Source organism: Chinchilla lanigera, unplaced genomic scaffold (genome assembly GCF_000276665.1).
Source record: "Chinchilla lanigera isolate Chin_1 unplaced genomic scaffold, ChiLan1.0 scaffold00033, whole genome shotgun sequence".
Classification (NCBI taxonomy): domain Eukaryota; kingdom Metazoa; phylum Chordata; class Mammalia; order Rodentia; family Chinchillidae; genus Chinchilla; species Chinchilla lanigera.
Window position 1 is genome coordinate 18,275,672 of NW_004955434.1, and position 23,238 is coordinate 18,298,909.

The window sequence follows — 23,238 nt, forward strand, 5'->3', positions numbered from 1 at the left end:
CTGGGGCTCGGACTCCGCGCGGGACCGCGCCCTCGAGCCGCGCACCCCGCCCGGGCCTCGCCGGGAGAAGGCCGGGGGTGCGAACGCGCGAGTCCGGCGGGGTGCAGGGGCCCCAGGAGACTGATGTTTTGTGTTTAGTGTTTGTTAGTAGAGAAAAGCAGCAGGGGAGCGGCGATGAGGCTCTGCCGTTGACAGGCACTTTGACAATGGAGGAACCTGAGTAAGGAGGGAGCTGCGGGAGACCTAATCCGAGGAGCATTAACGCCGCGATCAGCTGTGGTCCCTGCAGGGGACCTTGCGCGCATGCCGTTACTGAGATGTTCCCCCAGAGTGCCTTACCTGGGTGAAAATGCAAAAATAACTTTGATCTTTCTCGGTTTAACTGCACAAGCCGCTTTCTATCGGCCGTGAAGATTATCTGCACAGAGTCATCGCCTTGTCTTCTGGCGTTCTCTAAGCCCCCTGCTGGATTTTATCGGACTTCTTAGTTGTTCCGTGGTGTATTGAGGACACAGCCGTGGCTCTCTGGGGACAAGATGTATGGCTAAGCTTAACGTTTTCCTTCTTTTTGTTTTAGCGTTGACAAACTGAAATGCCTTGAGGAAGGTGAAGACCCAGAAGTCATCCCAGAGGATACTGAACTGGTGACTTTGAGGTATGGATGACTTTGCCTTGGTTATGTTTTACTTACTTATTTATTTGTTTTGCAGGTGTTGTGTTTTGTTTTGTTGTGTTGTGTTTTGTTTTGAGACAAGGTCTCACTGTGTGGCTCAAGCTGACCTGAAATTCACTATGTAGCCCAGGCTGGTCTTGAACTTTTGGTGATCCTCCTGCCTCAGCCTCTTCAGTGCTGGGATTACAGGCCTGTGCCACCACTCCTGCTAGTTATATGTTACTTATTTAATTTTTGGTGTCAGGATCGAACCCAGAGCCCTGTACATGCTAACTACCACTGAGCTATACTGCCAGCCCTTGGGTACTTATTTAAACTTATTTTTGAACGTTATATTTTGAAAATTTGAAAGTATAGTATTCTTATCCATATGCCCACCCCTTAAGTTCAACTGTTGTTAATACTTGGCCCTGTTTTCCTTATCTGGATAAGTATGAGATGCAGATATGTCTTTTTTTCTTGCTGTACTATTCAGTAAATTGTAAATATCATAATTTACCCCTAAGTACTCCAACATAGAGCTCCTAAAAGTATGGAGGTATTATTAGACTTAAGAAAACTTAAAATTTTCAATCTCTGATATCCCATCCATATTCAAATTTGTACTTAAAGTTTTTTTAGAGGAGGAGAAACCCAGGGTCTTTGCATTCAGCTACATTTCTGGCCCTTTTTATTGTTTATTTTGAGACAGGGTCTTACTAACTCACTAAATTGCTCAGGCTGGACTTGAGTCTGCTATCCCATTCAGCCTCTCAGAGTGCTGGAATTACAGGCATGTGCCACCAGGCCTGGCTTGTATTTACTTTTGAATCTTTACAAAGGTAGAGTTAATCTACTTAGATTTGGGGTGCAAGGTAAATACTCCGATGACATTTCTCAGAGTAGCTGTGGAAAAGGACCAGTTGCTTCTGCTATTTTTTTGTTTTTGTTTTTGTTTTTGTTTTTGTTTTTGTTTTTGTCTTTTTGCAGCGGGGTCTCACTATGCAGTTCAGCTCAGCCTTGAGCTCACTTTGTAGCTCCGGCTGGTCTCACACTCGTGACAGTCCTCCTACCTCAGCCTCCCAAGTGCTGGGATTACAGGCGTGTGCCACCACACCTGGTGTTTTTTAATTTTTAATCACTGACAGTTTCATATTTTTGTACAATAGTATAAAAATGAATTAGTAGAAAAAGTGGAATTTTAAAAAGTCAAACACAGTATAAGTTCAAATATTTTATTGGTGGTTTGTTTTTTTTTTTCCTGTACCGGGAATCGAACTCATGACCTCGTGCTGGCCAGACAGGTGCTGTGCCACTGAGCTAAATACCCAGCCCCTATATTACTGTTGTTGTTCAAATTTTTATTGTTGCAGAAGGTACTGTCAGCTTGTAATGAAAGTTTCTGAATGCTTTCATTTTCTGTGCAAATTGGGTGACAAATAGCTCACAGATCCATCCTACTCCGTCAACCACATTTTGAGAAGAGTTGCTGTATGATAATACTATAGAGACATGGTGTATATAATAATGAAATGTGTAACTTCTAGTTTACAGTGGACTGATTTTATGCCCCCCAGCTGTGTTCTGTCATCCATGAGCCTGCCCTTTCTGCTGTCCCTTTCAGATATTCAGGCAGTCATCTCAGTGCTACCTTGGTTTTCTTTTGTAGCAACTACCAAATTTGTTCCTCATTTCCTCTGCAAACATTAACCTTAGCAACATCTAGAGTGCTGTGAAAGACTCCTGTCTTCCTAAATCCAGTCACGACTCACCTGAGTATGCTCTTTTGTTTGGAAATTGCCAGTGACTTTACATCTGCTGTTTGGAAAAACTTCAAAACTCTTTAGCTAGGTTTTGAAAGCCTTTCATATATATCCCAAGTCTGCCCTTCTAGATTTATTTTCAACCACTTTTTCACATGTCTCAGGATGTACGTGTCCTCCCTCCATTCTTAAGATTGCTTTCCGTATTACCACAACCCATCTCTCCGTTAGGAAGGAGAATCCCTGATGCTGCCTTCACTCTAACAGGTCTAAAGTGTAGTAGGCTCATTGAAAGTCGTCCTGTATTGCCTGGCCTCACTTGATGCCTTGTAACTGTTGTTGGTTAGTTAGATCTGTCTAAGATGTAAATTTGATTTTGGCATTTTCTTGCTTAAAATCTTCCAGTGTCCCTTATGCTAAAGTCCTGAGCCCTTAAGTGGTTCACAAAGGCCTCTGTGGGATGGATTTTGTTGATCTTTTTAGCTTGGTGCCTGAAGTGGGCCAGCCATAATGCACTTTCAGTTCCTGGAATGTGTTTTCTCACTTCAGTTACTTGTCTGGGATACTTTTATCCTCCTGCCTTCCTGACTTCTTATCCTTCAAGGCTTTGCTAAAGAACTGAGGGTCCCATTTAGGTCTTCTTGTATGTTCGTGTAGCAACCCTGTGCTTCTCTGTTGAAATAACACATTTATGGTATGCAGTGCTTGGAAGTTCTGTAGCTGGGCATGGTAGCACACACTGTAATCCCAGCACATAGGACATTGAGGCTAGAGGATCAGGAATTTGAGGCCAGCGTGGGCTGTGTATTGAGACTCTATCTGTAAACAATAGCAAAACATTTTCCGTAAGTGGGGGTGGGGATGTAGCTCATGGCAGAGCTCATACTTAACCCGCTTAGCTCCCTGGGTTCAATCCTCAGGGAACTAAGAAAAAAGTTCCATAAGCTTTATCTGTTACTGCTAGAACCCAGTTCCTAGAGCTGTAGCACATAATAGGGAGCCAATAATATGTAGAATGAGTGGAATAAAACTTTTGTAAAATGTGAGAAACTGGATTTTAGACAGACTGAGAAAAGAAGGTTGATGGTAAAGGAGGATTTTTTCTTACTATGGTTAATATATTAATTGGCTTAGAAGTATTCTATTAACATATTAGCATTAGGACTTTAATATGCACCTCCACTGATTGCTTTCTACTCCTCAGTTACCCAGATCTTCTTGGTTGTCTTAGTTGTCTTCTAGTCTTTCCAAATTTAGGATATGTAGACCAAATTTTATATGTATTCCCATGAAAAATGAGTCACTGGTGTATTCCTCAACTGGGATTATTTTGATGTACGATGAAGCTATTACATTTAAAATGTGATTTAATATTAATGTTAATATTCCTGTAAAACATTAGACTTGTGGGAAAAGCCTAAATTTATATCTCCTTGCTTTTTCTTTCTCTCTGCCTCTGTCTAAAGAAGGAGCTACTTGAGTCGTGCATGGAAGGGGAAAGAAAGGTAGTCACTGTCTGCCGATTCTTTGATACATGCCACTCTGCTTACTTCGTAGCAAGCTACGTGACTGATCTTCAGCACTTACGAAATTTTTTGATCCTGGGAATCATAAATTGTTAACTACTGTACAAGATACTACTAAAACCTTGTTCCTGTTTCCCAAAAGCTGCCGCTCCTTTTTAATCAATAGCTATTTTAGTTTGATCCTTTTGTTCATTCCACTCACTTCTGTAGGCAAGAAAAAGAGAACTACAAAATTAGAGAATTCACAACTCTTCTCCCATGATCAAAACTCCAGTTTTTTAAAAACCTAAACTCTTAGTAGTATCTGGACACTGCTAGAATGATAGAGTGCCATAAATTGGGAGTCTTGTAAATTACTACCACCATTCCCAAGTATCATGAAAATAAACAACAAAGATAAAATGCAAGGAGAATGTATTGCAGAAAACCAGGAAGCAACTGTTTATACAGATCAGCTTGGAAGACTACTTCCCTATCCCCCGGAAAATAACCAGGAAACAGAAGAAAATCTGTGTTTACACTGCAGACAGAATGTTGGCTACAGACTGTAGCAACAAAATATTTGAGGGTATAAAAGCATCTTGAATTAGAAATTTTAAAACAAAGTGGAAATGATGAATAAAAGGAGAAATGAAAATAAAATTGATGAAATGGAAGAAAGAGATAGAAAAAAAGATAAAATTGTAAGTGAATAAATTATGAACTAGATTCAAATGGAAATTTATTAGGCAGTTAAAGAAGGCGTAAGGCAACTGAAAGAATTGAAAATGACTTTAAAAAGTAAAATGAGTCAGAGAAAGTATTGGGAATGGAAAATAGGCAAAGAAGATACAATATTCATATTTGGAGTCCCTTAGTAACAAAAATGAAGGAGTGGAACAGTTCATATTTTAAAATACAACAGAAGTTTCCAAAGCCAGATGTGGTAGCACATGCCTGTAATCCCAGCACTTGGGAGACTAAGGCAAGAGGATTGTCTGAAATTCTAGATCACCCTGAACTACACAAGGAGACTCTGTCCAAAAAAAAATGTAGAAGTGCAAAAAAAAGAATCTAAAATTTGATAATTTCAGCTCCCTGGGTAACTGCAAAAATTAACACAGACTTGTCTCCTTCGACAGACAGCTTAAGGAAGCTGTCATATTTCAGAAATAAAGGTAAAGTCATCCAGGGTTCCAAGCAGAAAGAGTAGATAACCTAAAGGCAAATTTGTATGAAATATTGTTGCAAAGCTGTACACAAAGTAGGGCTACAATGTTGCACCCTTTTAGGAAACTCAGTGAAAGTGTGAACAAAGATTCTATGTCCAGTTGCCATATCCTTCAAATATCAAAGCTATAGGAAAAAACACAAAACACCTTTAAACATGCAAGAACGAGGATAATTCCTGCACCCACCACCATTGCTGAAGGCAGTCTAGAGGGTGAACTTCACCCAGCCAGTTGTGGGCTCAGAAATTTCCAGCAGACCATCTAACATACAAGGTTAAATATTATAATACTACAGCTGAAAAGATGGGAGAAGAAAAGAGGCTAAAGTGTAGGCAGTGGGAAACTTTTTTTTTTTTTTTTTTGTGGTACTGGAGATCTAACTCATGACCTTGTGCTTGCTAGGCAGGCGCTTATGCCACTGAGCTATCCCCAGCCCCATTGGGAAACTTTTAAATAACACTGAGAAGAAAAGAGCTCTGGCAGACTAGGTAGTAAAAAGTTAAATAAGAAAATGAGAGCTGACTGTAGTGGCTCATGCTTGGAACTTGGCACTGCGGGAGGCTGAGGCATGAGGCTCACAAATTCAAGCTAGCCTGGGCAACTTAGCCTCTCAATTTAGTGAGACCCTATCTCAAAATAATAAAAAGATTTTAAAAGTACTGGAAATTTAGTTCAGTGTGAAGGCCCTGGGTTAATCTCTGGTACCACAAAACACAGGGTAAATAAGGGTGTTAAAAAACACTCTTAGGGGGCTGGGGATTTAGCTCAGTGGCACAGCACCTGCCTAGCAAGCGCAACGTTGTGAGTTCAATTCCCGGTACCGGAGAAAAAACAAAAACAAAAAAACAAAAAAACACCCTTATGTTGGTTGTTTGGTTAAACAGCCAAAGTAACCACCAGAATGAAAAGAGGAATAACCAGCCTCCCTTCCAACTAATACTCGCTTCCAACTTTTTTTTAGACAGGTCATCTCTGTGTTTCCCAGGTTGGTCTCAAACTCCTGAGTCTAAGTAATCTTTGCTTTAGCCTCCCGAATGCTAAGGTTATAGTCCCAGACTGCGCCCGGCTCTCCCTTCCAATTTTTAAAAAATAAATAAGAAAATACATCTCATAATGGAAAAAAATAGCTAACACAACAAAACATGTATAATTAGAACTATTATAGCCAGTCGTGGTGGCATATGCCTGTAATCCCAAGCATCATGGAGGCTGAGGCGGGAAAATGGCAACATCATAGATATCTGTGTATTTTACTCCCCTTTTGTATCAGTCTGAGTTCAGTTAGGAGGAAAAAACTGAACAGTAGTTGAGAAAGGTTGGTCTAAGGAATTACTCGCTTTAATGTAGGATTAGAGTAATGTGGTGTTAGCAAAGAAGTGAAAGGAAGCTGGGCGCTGTGGTGCACTTGTAATCCCAGCACTCTGCAAGGCTGTAGCAAGATGGCAAGTTCAAGTCCACCTGGGTGAACTAAGGAGGCCTTGAAGCGTGGTGAACGCCTATAATCCCAGCACTTAGGAAACTGAGGCAGGGGGATTGCCACAAGTTAAGGTCGTCCTGGGCTACATGGTGAGTTCAAGGCCAGTCTGACCTACTATGTATAGCAAGCCCCTGTCTCCAAAAAACAAAGTGGCTGGACGCCTAGCTCAGGGGTAAAACAGAAAGAGCATGAAAAGGTGCACCCTATCCCAGGGGCTGAAGGAGAATGCTCAGCAAGTCCATTCGTTCTCTCACCAGGACTGAGTTCCAGACCCGTTGGAAAGGGCCTGGCTCTGCTCACGGAGCGGCGGAAAAACTGCTGTGGTGCTGTGTCAGTGGGACTTGCTGGAAAGCTACCCTCAGGGTGCCCGGAAAAGCTGGGCACAGGAGTGGGTGGTGGGGAAGGTTGTAGGGTGCCCGCGACTGCGCCGCAGGGATCCTCCTGAGCTGGCGTGTCAGACCGGGAAGCGCAGCCCTCCCCCCGTGCTGTGAGCGCTCTCCACCCGCCTCACGGGCACGGCTTGGCAGAGGAAAGATGTCTAAAGGGTCAAGGTCCAGAGCTTGGGGGTTGGCTGAAGGGCGTGAGTGGGCCGGGTAGGAAGAAGGGAGAGGACGGCAGTAGGTGAGTAGGAACAAAGAGCGGGACTCTTCAGACTCCGGAAGCAGAGCAGCGCTCCACACGTCTTCCACGTGCCCTAAACTACCCACGCAGAGCCACCCGGGGCGTGCGTAGGGGACTGAAGCGGTAACACAAGGACTGACAAGTGAGGGGCGAGGGTGTTGCTCAAGAGGCGTGTGTGCTGAGCATGCGTGACGCCCTGCGTTTGAGCCCCGGCACAGGGAGCGGCAGCCGCGGCAGCAGTGGCCGGTGGTGGGGGGGACTAGCTTTACGGATGAGTGCCGTTACCCTGGAGAGGCTGGGAAGGGGGCGCTGACCTGTCCGCCTGAGCATGCCGGGGTCGTACTGTTGTAGGGCTGAAGACTAAAGAAGTCTCCATAGGTTTGTATCCTCATAGGAGTGCAGATTAGCAGTTTCACAGGTGCTTTTATGCATTTACTAGAATTGAACATTAAGGTTGCAGTCATATGAGAGCTGGGGTTCTCATTTCTGGAGAAAGACGTTATAAACAAGGAAAGGTTGAAGGCTTTAGTTAAATCTTGGTTTTAGGTTAAGCTTAGAAATATCGATACAAACTTAGGATTTTAAGTATGTAAGACAAAAATACATACAGGAGCTGGCATGCACATGTGCATTTCCTGCCTTTCTCGCCTGACGGGTGTAGAAGCAGTGACCACAGTATTGAGAATATCTAGCTTCCAGTGTCTAAAATACTGCTCCAGGAAAGGAACTAGTTGACTCCCGGTTCAAAACAGGAAAAATTAGGATGGACCTTGGACATGCTGTGGTTGAAAAAGTAAGGAAACGCTCAAAAGAAAGATGGGGGCCTTTGAACAGAAGCCAGCCAGAAGGAATTCCTAATGACCAAAGCCGGAACGCTTTGAGCGTCGAACCTATGATGGTTGTAGACTTCATTTAACCCTGAGAGGAAGCTTGTACTAGTGTGAGAACCAGTCTGTACTAATATAAACGATCAGATGAGTAAAGGGGTAGAGGTAGGTCTTCCTCATGGTGGAGTTCCGGGGAATAGATGTGGGAGGAGAGAGCTGGAGAATCATCTCTAAGGCAGGTACTAGGGTAACGTTGAAGGCAGAATTCCTGGGTGAAAAGCTTGAGGGGAAACAGGGTTTGCCTGGTCAGTGTTACCTCCCCTAAAGTATTTTTCAGATTCAGATAAAGTATTTTTTAGGGGAAGAACTTGGAGGACAGGAACTTAACTGAGGTAACATAACATCTCATGAACCTCTCAAAATGGTATACCAAGAAGGAAGTCATTCTTGTGGTATCCTTGCCAGAAATGCCAGTTTTAATCCAGTCAGGAGGAACCAAAATGAAAGCCAAATTAAAGGACGTGCTACAAACTGATGGGAGCTCTTCAAGTGTCAAGAATGTGACAGACACAGAGAGCCTGAGGAACTGCGGCAGAGGGAGGGTACAAGGGAAAAAATAAGCTCAAGAAAAAACAGGCATTCAGTTAAAAATTGTATAAATGTAATAATCCTGTTCTTAATCTGATCATACAGGATGTTAATGTAAGGGACATTAGGTAAGGGATAACATATATATATATCTATATGTGTATGGAAACTCTTTGTATTACTTTTGCCACTTTAATTCTAAAATTGATCCAAAATAAAAAGTTAAATTTTAAAGATGCTTTGCAGTGTTGGACTTTGATTTTTCTTGTATCTTCGACAGGGCTAGAAAAAGTTTCTTGGAACATCGTGAAGAAACCATAACAATAGATCGTGCCTGCAGACAAGAAACATTTGCGTATGAGATGGTAAGGTTCTCGTCTTTCACCTTTGTTTCCCGTGAGACTGTAAACTCTGTTATTGGCTGAGTGAGAATTGTACGGTGGCTTCGCATTAGATGTGCTCAGCTGACAAGAAAACCGCAACTGGGACTGGGAACTGCTGAGAGAAAAGGACCCACAGAACTCAAGGCGCTGTATGTTCGCCTCATCTCTGCCGTATTTTTGGTGTTAGTTTGGTCTTACCCTCTCAGTATTAGGCTTTTTGCCTACCGTTTTCCTGGTCTTTTTGTTCTGCTCTCTTTTTTTCTTAATTATGTTTATTGGTACAATTTAGATATAAAAATCATATTCGTCATAGGGAGTTTGCACATGTATATGTTTGTTCTGCTTTTGATTTTACTTTGTGTGTGTGTGTGTGTGTGTGTGTGTGTGTGTGGGGTACTAGGAATCCAGCTTAGGGGTGTTCCACCGCTGAGCTACACCAGCTGCTTCCCCGCTTTTCATTTTGAGACAGGTCTTGCTCCGTTGCCCGTGGTGGCCTTGAACTTGAGATTTTCCTCCTCAGCCCCCCTCCAAGGGACCTGGGATCAGAGAAATGTACCACCATACCCACCATTTAGCCACATTCTTAATTCTAATTCATTATCCCTGTTGTACAGCCCTAGGAACAATTTAATATGAATATTGAGTAATTAGGAGCTACTAGGCATGATGAGTCCGTGTACCGTGTGTCAGACTCGGGGGAACTTTGGCCGTGCGGAAGGGCTGCAGCCATCACGCCTCTCCCACTTACTTTTGTGCTTGCGTTTACACCGTATAAACTTACATTAACCACTTTTAAGTGTTCAATTAAGTACATTCACAATGCTGTGTAAACATCAGCACTATTTCCAGACTTTGCTTCATCTCAAGCAGAAATTTATACCTACTATGCAGTAATTCAAATTCGCATTGCCTCTGGCGATTTCTGTTCTATTTTTTGTTTCTGTGAATTTGCCTGTTGTTTTATTAGTACGTGCTTGTAGTACATGATGGCTGCATTCATTGTCAGGAGTCGGTGCATGTACATAACACGGCTTAGTTGTCTCAGAATCTCCTCGCCCTTCCCTCCCGGCCCGCTCCTTTCATCTCTTGGTCACCGTCTCATTTGCAAAGATCTAGCTCCCGGTTTTCTGTTCTCTGGTATTTTGCTCTTTGTTTATACTTCAGGTTTCTCATATAGAGAAGCCATGCAGTGTTTATTATCTCACTTAACATTATGGTCTCAGTGTGCCTCCGTTTTCTTACAAGGGACTCATTTATCCATCTTTAGAGGAGAGTATTACTCCACTGTGTATAAATACCACATTTTATCCTTTCATCTGTTGGTGACATGTAGGCCACTTCCAAGATTCAGCTAGTATGAGTCATGCTGCTATAAACACAGGCGTGCACATATCACTGATGTGATGTCTTTAACACTTTCAGGAAGATCCCTAGAAGGGAAATAGATGGATAAATGGAATTCCTAGTTTTATTTTTTGAAGAATATCCATATTGATTTTTACAGTGGTTGTACTAGTTGAGATTCTTAACGGTATAGAAGGGTTCCTTTTTCCCCACAGCCTTGCCAGCATTTATTTTTAGATTTCTTGATGATACCCGTACTTTCTGGGGTAAGATAAAAACCCAGTGTTGTTTTAATTTGCATTTCTCTGATGGTCGGAGATGTTGAACATTTTTTAATGGATTTTTTGGCCATTTGTACTTCTGAGAAGTGTCAGTTCACTTCAGTTGCCCATTTTTTGTTTGGATCTTTCATTTTAGGGGGAATCATATTTTTTTGAGTTCTTTATGTATTCTACATATTAGTCGTCTGTCCAAAGCATAGCAGGCAAATATTTTTTCCCCGTTCTATAGATTGTCTCTTCTCTCCGTTGGTTGTTTTCTTTGCTATGTAGCTTTTTAGTTTGGTATAGTTTCATTTGTTGATGCTCTTTCTTGTGCAGTTGGGATTCTGTTCAGGAACTCCTTGCCTATGGCTATGTCTTTAAGAGTTTTACCTATTTTATCTTCCAGTGCATTAATTGTTTCTGTGTCTGTTTAGATCTCTGATCCATTTTGATTTTGTTTTGGTGTGTGCTGCGAGATAGGGTCTAGATTCAGTCTTCTGTATATAGCCAGTTTTCCCAGCACCATTGTTACTGGGAGTTTCTTTCCTCCAGTGTATGTTTCATTCCTTTGTCAAAGACCAGATGGCTTGAATGCACCTAGTGTTGTTTCTCCATCCTCTGTTCTGGTCCATTGATCCACGTGGCTGTTTTTGTGCCAATACTATGCTGTTTTTATCATTGTAGCTTTGTAATATAACTTGAAATCGAGGATTCTGATGCTTCCTGCTTTGCTCTTGTTGCCCAGGATTACTTTTGCTATTCTCAGTCTCTGTTGGTTCCATATAAATTTTAGAGTTGTTTTCTCTAGTTGTATAAAGAATGCCATTGATATTTTGATTGAGATATTTTGATTGGGATTAATATATAGAATATATTAAATCTACGTATCAGTTTTGGAAGTATGGCCATTTTGGCAGGATTGGTTCTGTCTGTCCAGGAATGCGGGATATCATTCCATTTTCTGATGTCCTGTTTGATTTCCCTTTTCAGAGTACTATAGTTTTTATATAGAGGTTTTTGACTTTTTAGGTTAATTCTTAAGTATTTAATTTTTCTTGAAAGGTATTGTAAATGGTATTTTTTTTCTAGTTTCTTTTTCAGTGGATTCATTATTGGTCTATAGGAACACTGTTGATATTTGTGTGTTGATTTTGTATCCTGCTACCTTGCTGAATTTGTATTTCTAGAATTTTTTGGTCTTTTATGTAAAGGACCATGTTGTCTGAAAACTAAGATAGTTTGACTTCTTCCTTTCCTTAACATATCCTATTTATTTTTTTTCTCTTGCCTGATTGCTATGGCTAAAGTTTTGAGTACTATCTTGAAGAGAAGTAGTGAAAGTGGATATCTTTGTCTTGTTCCTGATTTTAAAGAAAAGGTTTCACTTTTTCCCCAGTTAACAGAATCTTGGCATTAGGTTTGTTATAAATTGCTTCTATCAGATTGAGATAAAGCCCTTCTATACCTGTTTTGTGTAGATTTTTAATCATGAATGAATGTTGGATTTTGTCAAGGCTTTTTTTTTCTCTGTTGAGATAGATGATCATGTGATTTTTGTGCTAGCTTTGGTTTATGTGATGTATTACATTTATTGATTTGTATATGTTGAGCCATCTTTGTATCCCTGGAATGAAGCCTACTTGGTCATCATATGTGATCTTTTTGGTGATTTGTTACTTTCTGCTTACCAGTATCTTGTTTAGGATTTTTGCATCTATGTTCATTTAAGAGATTGGCCTGTAGTTTTCTTTTATGGTTGAGTCCTTGTCTGGTTTTGGAATCAAGGTAATGCTAGCTTCCAGGAATTAGTATGGCAGTACTCCTTGCAGTTTCATCATAGAGTTTGAGGAGTACTGTATTGGCTGGCATTAGGTCTGCTCTGAAGTTCTTGCTGAATTCACTCATGAGTCCCTTGGATCCTGGACTTTTCGTAGTTGAATTAATTGGTGAGTAGTTGGTATTTTTTTTTATTACTCCCTCAATTTTATAGCCTGTGATTGGATTATTCAGTGTTTTTCTACATTTTTGGATTCAGTTTTGGTAATTCATATGTATCTAGGAATCTATCCACGTCTTCTGGACTCTCCAGTTAATTGGAATACAGCTTTTGGAAGTAGTTACTAATTATCTTCTGGATTTCAGTGGTGTCTTGTGGTTTCACCTTTTTTATTTCTAGTTCCATAGATTTGGGTTTTTCTTTTTTTTGGTAAGATTAGCTAAGGGTTTGTCTATGTTGTTTATTCTTTCAAAGAATCAGCTCTTCAATTCATTGATTTTTTTTAAAAAAAATTTTTTAGTCTTAGTTTCATTAATTTCTGCTGTGATCTTTATAATTTTCTTTCTCATGTTAGTTTTGGATTTGGATTGTTCTTATTTTTCTAGGAAGCACATCATTAGGTAATTTGGACTCAGTGTGTTTTTCTGATGTGGGCATCCATAGCTAGAAACTTCCTCTTGGGATTGCTTTTATTGTTGTTTTATTGTTGTGGTATATTGTTGTGGGATTACTGTGCAATTGTAGGAACTGTCTGACTTCTATTTTGATTTCTTCTGTAATCTGTATGTGTTTGTATAATTTCTGTGGTTTCATTTGCCATTGATTTCTAATTTATTGCAGTATGATCAGATAATATACCCATGGAATAACTTCATTTCTCTTATGTTTACTTAAGCATGTTTTATGGCCAAGTATGTGGTCTGTTTTAGCGCATACATTTTATGTGCTGCTGAGAAGAGTATGTATTGTGTTGTTGGGTGGAACACTGTAAATATCAAATCCATCTGTTCAAAGATGTAGTTCACTTCTGTTGTTGTTGTCGTTGTTGTTGTTTGGTTCAGTTGCTTTGCCTATGTATGAGAGTGGGGTAGGAAAGTCCCTGGATAATTCTGTTGATGTTTACATGATCTCTTATGTCCAGCAGTATTTGTTTTATGAGGTTCAGCATGCTTGTGTTCAGTGCATGTGTATTTATAATTCTTATCTCTTGTTGAATTATTCCCTTTACTAATATGTAGTGTGATCTTCTTTCCCTTCTCTGATCAGTTTTGGAAATCTATCTTGTCTGAAAATAGAATAGCTACTCCTGCTTGGTTTTAGGCTCTCATGGCATGGAACAGTGTTTTCTGTCCTTTGATTTTTAGCCTGTGAATTTCCTCTTGGATTAGCATATGTTTGTTATATGCAGTGTACTGTTGGGTTTTGTTTTTGATCTGGTCTACCAGCCTGTCTTTTGATTGGAGAGTTGAGAGCATTTACGTGGAGAGTTACTGCTGAGGTATTGTGTTGAGGTTTAATGCATTCCCATCATTGTTCTTCCCTGCCCCTCTTCCGTTTAAGTGCTTGCCCTACCAGGTGTGTTCACTTCATTAGACTTCTTGGCATTGTTGACGTCTTCGTTGTCTGTTTCTAGGATAGCCTTAAGAATTTTTTGGAGTGCTGATTTGATAGTAATGACTTTCTTAATGTGTTCTTTATCATGGAAAGACCTAATTTCCACATCAATTTTGAAAGGTAATTTATTAATGGAACTTCATTTTCTTTAAGCCTTGAAACATTTCAGTTCTCCTAGCCCTGAAGGTGTGAGTTGATATGTCTGCTGGAATTCTAATGGGTTTACCTTTAGAAGTGATAAATTAGAGTTTTTCTGTAACAGCTTTTAAGATTTTGTCTTTGTGTTGGACTTCTGGGATTTTGACTGTAATGTGTTTTGGAGCAGTTCTTTTCTGATTGTGGCTATTTGGGTTGTGTATGCTTAGCTTCTCTGCATGTTAAATTCTTTGTAGTTGGATAGTTTTCTGCCAGTTACTTCTGTAAAAAGCTTTTATACCATTTGTGCTGTCTTCTGATTTTTCACTAATTGTAATTAATCTTAGATTCATCTTGTGTCATGTAGCGGCACAGAATCCATTTTCCATATTGTTGTTTTAAGGTGTCTCTGAGTGTATAGTCACCTGCATCCGCCCTGGTTTTTGGTTTTCACAGTTTGTCCTCACAGTGGTCCCTTCTGCTGTTCATATTTTCAATAGAATTTTTAATATGGATTTTCATGGACTCTTAATTCTTTACTGAACTGGTCATTCATGTTTTTTTATCATGTTGTTTGACTCAGCTAGCTTTTTATTAGTATTTTCTGTAAGCTTTCTGATTATTCTGAGGCCATTTTTTGTGTAGTTATATCATCTTTGAGCTTGCTGAGCACCTTCCTGATGGGTTTTTGTTTTGTTTCTTTGTCTCCTCTTATCATTTTGTGTAATTCAACTACTCAGTCTTCAGTTTCCTCCCCTCAGTGCCCCATGGATCAATTTGGGGGGTATTCAGTTCAGCTTCGCTCTTTTCCGTGTAGTAGATACCAATTTTTCCCACCAGTTTGCTGAAAAGACCGTCCTTGCCTTATTGAGTGGCCTTGGCACCCTTGTGGAAAGTCAGTTGGCCGTGTAACTTCTTTCTTCCTAGTCTATTTCTCTGTCCATCCTTATACTGGAACTGCACTGTTTTTACTACTGTAGTTTTGTAGTACATTTTGAAATTGGGAAATGTGAGACCTTTAACTTTTTCAAGATTTTCTTGGCGGTTCAGCGTCCCTTCAAATTCCATATGAATTTTAGGATGTATTTTTCTGTTTCTGCAAAAAAATAAAAATAGATTCAGATTTTGTTAGGGATTGCAATGAATCTGTTAGTCACTTTGGGGAATATTGACATCGTAATGACATTAAGTCTTCTAATCTACGAACAGGAGAGGGAGATGTCTGTCCTTTTATTTAGGTCTTTATTTTCTTCCAGTACTTTTTGGTGTTAAGTCTTTTGCCTTCTTGGCCAATGTATTATTTAGCTTTTCATTTCTGTAGTGGTATACTTGAGACAGGCTAGCTGTACAGAGAAATGAATTCTAGGTAGCTTACAGTTAACGGAGGGTCAGAGCCATGGTCGGTTGTAGAGGGCCCTCTTGGCGAGCTCACATAATGGCTGGATGCAGCAGCAGGAGCGCGTGCTAGAGTAAGTGTCACGTCTGCAAGCAGGAAGCAAGAGTGAGGCAGAGTGGAGCCAAAGTCAGGGTTTTCTAACTGCGCTCATGAGAGCTAACCAGGGTGCCACAAGAAATACTTCAGTCCCTGCCCACGTCACACCTTCAGGTCCTTAAGGACCTCCTATTAGCCCCCTCATACGGGCTTCCCAACGCTTCCCAGCTGCTTCCTGGGGACCACGTATTCCGAAGGTGCACCTTTGCGGGACCTGGAAGCATATCCAAGCCCCAGCAGTTAAAGTTGCTTCTTGGTGTTGCTGCCGCCCCCCTGTTCCTCCTCCTCTTCTTTTCCTCCTCCGTTTCCCCTCTTCCCTACCTCTCCCTCCTCTTTGTTCCCTTCCTCCCCGTCTTTCCTTTCCTCATTTTTTGAGACAGGGTCTCACTTTGTAGTCCAGGCTGACCTTGAACTTGCCGTGTAGCCCAGGCTGACCTGGAACTTCTAGTCTTTCTCCTCAGCCTCCAGAGTGCTGGCATTCTAGGCACAGGACACCACATTGGCTCAAGTTTATTTCAATAGTATGCAAACTCTCTACTCCTATACTGTTTTTCTCTCTTTATATTGTTTTTTGAGACAGTGTCTCACTATGTAGTTCATGCTAGTTTGAACATACTGTGTAGTCCAGGCCAGCCTCCAAGTTGGAGCAATCCTCCTGCCTCAGCCTCCCAGAAGCTGAGGTGAGAGACACCATGCCCAGCTCCCTCTACATACTGCTATTACAGATTACATCTTTATTTATTGTGTGTTTGCTAGCATACATTTGTAAATACTTTTTATCCATTTGTTTTTAATAACACAGGAAAAAATAGAGGAGTTATGAACCAAAAAGTACAAAAAAACCCATATCTTTATATTTATATATGTAATTACCTTTACTAGTGTTCTTTATTTCTTGTTATGACTTCAAGTTATTAGGAAGAACGCTTCAGCATTTCTTATAAGGCACATTTGCTGGTAATGAACTCTTTCAGCTTTTTTTTTTTTAAGATAGGCTGTCACTATGTATTTCAGGCTGGCCTTGAACTCACTGTGTAGCGCAGGCCGGCCTTGAACTTGCAGTGACACCCCTGCCTCCCAAGCGCTGGAATTGCAAGTAGGTGCCACAGGACCAGCTCCTTCAGCTTTTATCTGAAAATGTGTCAATTTCTCCTTCATTCCTAAAGGATACTTTTGCCAGATTTTTGTGTGTGTGTGGAATAGGGTCTCATTATGTTATCCAGGCTGGCCTTAAACTCACTTTGGAGCCCAGGCTGGCCTCAGACTTGCAGTGATCATCCTGCCTCAGCCTCCCGAATACTGGGATTATAGGCATGCGCCACCACGCCCTTGTCAGATTTCATGGTCAGCAGCATTTCTTTCAGGGTTTTATGTGTGTCTTGTCTCCTTGGTTTCTGATGAGGAATATTGGTGAATTCCCTGTAGTTATTCATGGCTTCTTTGAGCTCACTGAACACGTTTGAGAGAGTTGACTTAACCTCTTTATTTGTGAATCTCGCTTTCGCCTGTAGGAACCATTAATGAACTTCTTTTACTAGTAAGTTCAGTGTCTGGATTTCTGCAGTGTGAGTTCCTGTTACATTCTTATTTTCCTATGAATGGGCCATACCTTCCTGTTTCCTGTTTTGTAGGTTTTGGTTAGGACCTTCCAAGTGTGTTTTTCTTGCTCAGGGCCAGCGCTGCTTGTGACTTTCCGCACTGTTACTTCTCTAAGCTCAGCTTCATCTTCTTAAAAAAAATTGCTAAGTTGATAACTTGCTGGGAACTTACATGTATCATCTAGTAGATATATAGCTCAGGGGTGGAGCATTAGCCTAGCATGGACAGGGCCTTGATTTGATCCACAGCACCGCAAAAAAAACGCCCCCAAAAATCTATCTAATATAATCGGCATGAAGTGCTTAGCCACTGATGATAAAACAGGAGTACTGACTTACACTTGCATAACACTGGCATTTCAAGCTATTCTTTTTTACATGCTCTAACATTCTCTTTAAATTTTTTGAAATTATCATTTAAATTGTAAGGATAAAAGTTTAAAAACTATACTCCGCTTTTGCTGGAGATGAAGTGCACCTGTTTCCTCCAACAAAATCCTAAGTATATTTCGTCACACCTGAGCGTCTCAATTTTCTCAGTACAGAGCAACCACTGCACGTGTGTAGGACACTTACGGTTAATACGGACCCCCGGCTCATCCAGCGTGCAGCGTGCATGACTCTGAAGAGGGTGATTGGGGCGGGTGTACAACAGGAACTGAAACATCACAATCCCAGGTTTTAAAATGGGATCTTAGAAATCATTTGTGGGACACTCAGGTCAGTTTCCTCTTCAGTTAAGGTGCTGCACCCTCTGCTGACCACCGCTCTTCCTCAGCGCGAGAGTCACCATGTGCCAGCTTGAGGCGCCAGGCACAAAACCTTGACAGTACTGTCTTCCTAAGCGGCTAAATGAAGTAACCAGTCAGTCCGTGCTTGCGCTCTGCCGGACGCCTCTGCACTGTCTCAGACTTCGCAGCGTCTGCCAGGCTCCCAGGAGCCTGGCAGGATAAACAGTGGTGCAACGTTTTTTGTTCGTTTTTGAGGCAGGGTCTCACTGTGTATTCCAGGATGGCTTTGAGCTCATTATGTAGCCCAGGCTGGCCTTGAACTCTCAGCGATCCTCCTGCCTCAGCCTCCTGAGTGCTGGGATTACAGGCGTGTGCCTCCAGACCTGGCTGGGGTACAACATTTTTAAAAGGAGCCAATTTCTTAGTTTCATTCGGAGCCCAAAATCTGAAGTGCTGGCGACCAAATCTAAGGCCCTGTCCATGTTAGACAGATGCTCCACTGCTGAACTGTGTGCGTATCCCTTATTAGATGACGTGTGTATCCATTCTCAGCAAGTTTTAAAATTAGATGACGTGTGTATCCATTCTCAGCAAGTCTTAAAATCAGAAGAGGAAGCCAAAGCTTAGAGAAGTTGTAATAATTTTCCTAAAACCAAATCAGACATCAGTCCTGGGGCTGTCTGACTCAAGGCCTTGCTAATAGCCGTTACACTACAGAGCCTGAATTAGTGTTTGATTTCAAGCTCTCGTTTTTTCTTCAGGAGTCACATGCACTGGGGAAAAAGCCTGAAAATCCAGTAGACATGATTGAAGAGGGGGAGCTTATCCTGTCTGTGAATATCTTGTACCCCATTATATTTCATAAGGTAAGTAGTTAAACCTTCCAGCTTTTGTGGATAATAAGGTGAATTTAAGGTGGGGGCTGCGGATTGAACTCAGGGCCTCATGCACAAATCACTTTTTCCAAAGATTTTACTTCCTTAAAGAAATGCTTACAGATATACTGTCTGTCTAACATCTTATTTTTAGAGCTAACTTTGTTTACGTAAGGAATATCAGAAATAAAGTCGAGGTTTAAACCATGTCGTAACCGGGAGGATTACAGTTAAGTACTGGGACACGTGCTGGGTTTCTGTGCCAGAGCCGCTGGAAGTTCATACAAATCCAGAGTGAGTCTAGTTCTGTGAATCTTTGACAACAGGGGTGACAAGCAAAGGAACGGAGTGACTTTTGTTCACCACTTTGGAATACTTGAGATATTATTGACTAAAGACAGTTCTTCGATGAAGTACATAAAGTTCACAAGTCAGGTTATCCAAGGTTTTTTTTGTTTTTTGGTTTTTGGGTTTTTTTGCAGTGCTAGGGACATGCTGTATACTGAGCTACATCCCCAGACCCAGGAATTTCTTAGAGGAGTCTCAAATAAAAAGAACTATAGCCCAGCTCAAAAGTGTGTGTCCTAAATAGATTGTCCTAAACTTTGAAGAGGTCTGACCAAAATATTACTAGACCTAAATTCTACTTACACATAAGTAGGCTTCAGTGAATTTTCTGGGGTATACGTACTGCTAATTACCTTGTTTCAGCTCTCAAATTACCAATCAAAACAAAAAAAAACAAACGAAAAAGAAAGAACTTTTGAGTATATACCATTAGGATAGGATATAGAGTGACTGGCTTTGATGATGTAACATTCAGGAAAACTTAAAGATGGTACTTCAGGGTGAGGTTGTACTCCAAAACCTCCAAAGTCCTAGTGTCAGTTTAGTGGCGTCATAATCATAAACTTTAGTTTAAACTAGGAGAGTTATATCCATAGAATTTTAATTTGTGAAGGGGATCAAGTAGTAACAAAGAAAGGTCAGTGCCATCAAGGTTTTTATTACTTAGGTTTCCCAAGAGGAGCATGCATGCCACACCACACAGGGCTACAGGGACAAGCACCATCTCAGCCGAAGGCAGAAAGAAGAGGGGAAGACACGGGACCCCAGACTTTTTGGAGGGTATAGGGAGTGGGTCCTTGTTGCGGTCCAGGAAGCTCGTATTTGTAATCCCGTGGAGCAGTTACTGGAATTCTAGTGAGTTAATTCCAGTCTACCACTTTCCGTGCAGCCCGTGGGGAGGATAAAGACACTAAGGCACATTTGTAGTTGTGAGGAGCCAAGGGGATCCCAAGTCCAGCCATGATGTTGGCCACCGGAACAAAGGCCTCGACCAGGGCCGAACCCAGGTTTTACTCCTTTGTGAAGAAGGGCGTGGCCTGAGGATGCGTGACGGTGAGAGTGGCGGGAAGTGAGTGAGTGCTGTGAGCGGGAGGCCCTAGATCGCCTCTGCAGGACGCAGAAAGAAGGACATGCAGAAAGAGTCATGTGCATCACACAGCTGAGGTAGTGTCTGATGTTCTGGCGTTGGTGCCTCAGTTCTGATGTGTAATCTTTTGTGTCCTGGGAAGCCACAGCCCCTTACCTCAAGGCTCGCCCAGTCCTGGAGTGTGGCTCTCCGTCCCACGTCTGCTCACGCGTTCATTTGGGAGCTGCGGGGGCGGGGAAACATGCTGCCGTCTTCAAAGACTGCCGTCAGCACCTTCGCTGGACCAGTGTGCACTGCTCAAAGCCAACTGAAGGGAGAAGGAAAAGTCCCAGCCAGCTCTGTCCGTATCAGTCCATGGAAACGGGGCCGGGCTCAGCCAAACTGGAGAGAACTGCTCTTCCTTTAAGGAGCGTTACCCAGGTGCTCCACGGGAAGGTTTCACAGGAAAAGCAGTGCTGGCCGGGGTTACGGGTTAGGACTGCTTAGTTGGAGTAACTCCAGTGCGTTTTGGGACATGAGGCGATGATGGTGAACCTTTCGGAGCTCGCAGTGCCAGAGCCAGCCTGCGGCAGCGTGCGCCACGGGATCGCCACCACTGGCGTAAAGTCTGTCGCTGGTTGCGTGTCGGCTGACCTTAGGGTAATTTGATTGTGTGTTGGGAAAAAAAGAAAACACAGAACAATCAGTTATGAGGGCAATTTATTAAGAAAATCAGTAACTTCGTTTAGATCTGGTCGCGATGGAATTTGTGGTTTAACTGCATTGTTGGTAAGTGGACATTTATTTGCTATTTGGCTTGTAGCATAAAGAACATAAACCATTCCAGACGATGCTGGTTTTGGGGAGGCAGAAGCTCACAGAGCTGAGGGATGCCATTTGCTGTGTCAGCGACCTCCAGATCGGTGGTGAATTCAGCAACACTCCTGACCAAGCTCCCGAGCACATCAGCAAAGTAAGGTGCCCCTCCCCCCAAAACGGAAGGAAACAGTGATAACTCGAGCAGGTTTATCAGTGTTGTCGTGTATGCTGCTTCCATGTGAGTCCATCAGAACTCGTGCCCTTCCTCCCCTTGATCATCAGAGCTTTTCCAGAGGCAAGACTGTTTCGATTTCCTCATCTCTCATTTATTTCTCAGTTATTCTATGGACTCTCCTTCCTAGGTACTAGTGACCAGCTCCTTGTCAGACCAGTGTGTCTCTTTTCCAATTTGATGCAGGTGAACCTCACTGTAGCCTTTACCGAGGGGAGTGGGGAGAAGGGGTGCTGGGGATTGAGCCCCAGGCTTCCTATGCTAAGCAGGAGCTCTGCCGTGAACTAGCCCCGCAGCCTCACTGTAGCTTTTGACTTACTGTTCACACTCCTTTTTCACACTCCAGGGGTTTCCGTCTGTCAGAACTACCACCTGCAAAAGACTGGAGTCGGCTGAGAGACAGCGGAGTTAGTACCGCTTCCTCCCCTTTCAGTGTGCACGGACAGGCCAGGAAGTATCAGGACCAGCACCAAACAGTACAGGGAGATTGTGTGCGGTTGGCCCTTGCTGGTGTGCGGTGCTGTTTCAGCGACATCCTTGGGAAGGAGCAAAGGGCCAGGCCGGCTGCCCACAGGGTGTCAGAGTGACTGCTTCCCCATGTAAGCGGAAGGGCCTGGTCCTTCCCAAGTTCAGCTTAGGGGAAGGGTGATTGCTACCTGCTGCGGTCCTGGTGAGGGTCCTGGACTTGCTGACCTGCAGCTGGAGAGAAGCTGTCTTTGCTGCAGGTGTGTGGAAGGATATTTGCCACAGCTAGGGGACAGGTAGAGTTCAGACAGAAACCAACAGAATGTCCTTTTTTGCTAGTGCCTTTCTGCAGGCTCCTCAATTTTCGTTCTTAGACTGACGCAGGCCTTCTGTAATGAGGTTCCCAAGCTAACACCCCACACTGCAGCCCGTCTCTACGCCTCATGCTTCAGCCAGTGAATTCATGTATTATCTTCCTCTGACCCTTCACACTTCACTTCTCTGAGGGTTTCAGCTGAGTCAGAAGCCCTTCCCCTTCCTTCGTGCGTCTGTTGGGGTCGCACTCATTTTCAGACGCAGCTCGAGACTTACTACGCGCAGTTGTGCTTGGGTGTGCTCTCTGCTGCTCTGGTGCCTTCCACTCACAGGCTGCAGTGCAGCTGCAGTGTGCTGGGCCTGTGTGACCGGGGGCTGTTCTTGTCTTTTCCGTGGCTGACGTGGACACTGACTTGTTCACAGCTTGCACTGAAATGTTTTTTTCAGTTGTGTTCAAATTTTTTCATTTTCCTTCTTTTTATCTTTTTGAGACAGGGTCTCACTATGCGGTTCAGGCTGGCCTCGAACTCACAACGATCCTCCTGCCTCAGCCTCCCAAGTGCTGGGATTACAGGCGTGCGCCACTAGGCCTAGCCAAAATGGTTTTAAGATGTTAGGTTCTTCAGAGCTGCCATCTCAGTGCTTTTGGAGATAAACCAAGATGATAAGTAAAAATTTCAAGACTGTATGCAGACCAGGAAGTAAGAGGTTGGGGGTGATGTCTTGGGTTTTTGACACAGGATCTCGCCATATAGTCCAGCCTGGCCTTGAACTCACCGTGTAGCCCAGGCTGGCCTTGAACTCGCAGCAGTCCTCCTGCCTCAGCCTCCCAAGTACTTGGATCAGAGGCATGAGCTATGTCTGGCCGGAAATAGGAGATTAAGCTTTTCTTCAGAGGGAAAGCAAGTAGCAGTCTTCTGCAGATTGTTTTGTTTTTGAGTACTGGGGGTCGAATCCAGGCCCTTGGCCCTAAGGTACATCCCCAGCGCTTTTATACTTACCACTGAGCTCTTTGCATTTTTTGAGACGGTCTTTCAAGCTGCCCAGCCTGCGTCCTAACTGCCTTTCCTCTATCTCAGCCCGTGCAGTACCAGGGTCACAAGCATGGGCCCTCCG

General features: G+C 42.7%; 1 protein-coding gene across 2 annotated transcripts in view; it reads left to right on the forward strand.

The window, feature by feature from the left end:
* The window catches only part of Snapc3 (small nuclear RNA activating complex, polypeptide 3, 50kDa), a gene marked incomplete in the record, with an annotated part of 35,382 nt that overhangs the window by 371 nt on the left and 11,773 nt on the right, over positions 1-23,238 (forward strand). For both annotated transcript variants that reach the window (XR_001234798.1, XM_013516308.1), the window contains 4 exon segments: positions 578-655; positions 8,946-9,030; positions 18,764-18,868; positions 21,115-21,264. Coding sequence is in view for 1 of the 2 variants with exons in the window: in XM_013516308.1 (XP_013371762.1) it covers positions 578-655; positions 8,946-9,030; positions 18,764-18,868; positions 21,115-21,264 (418 nt within the window).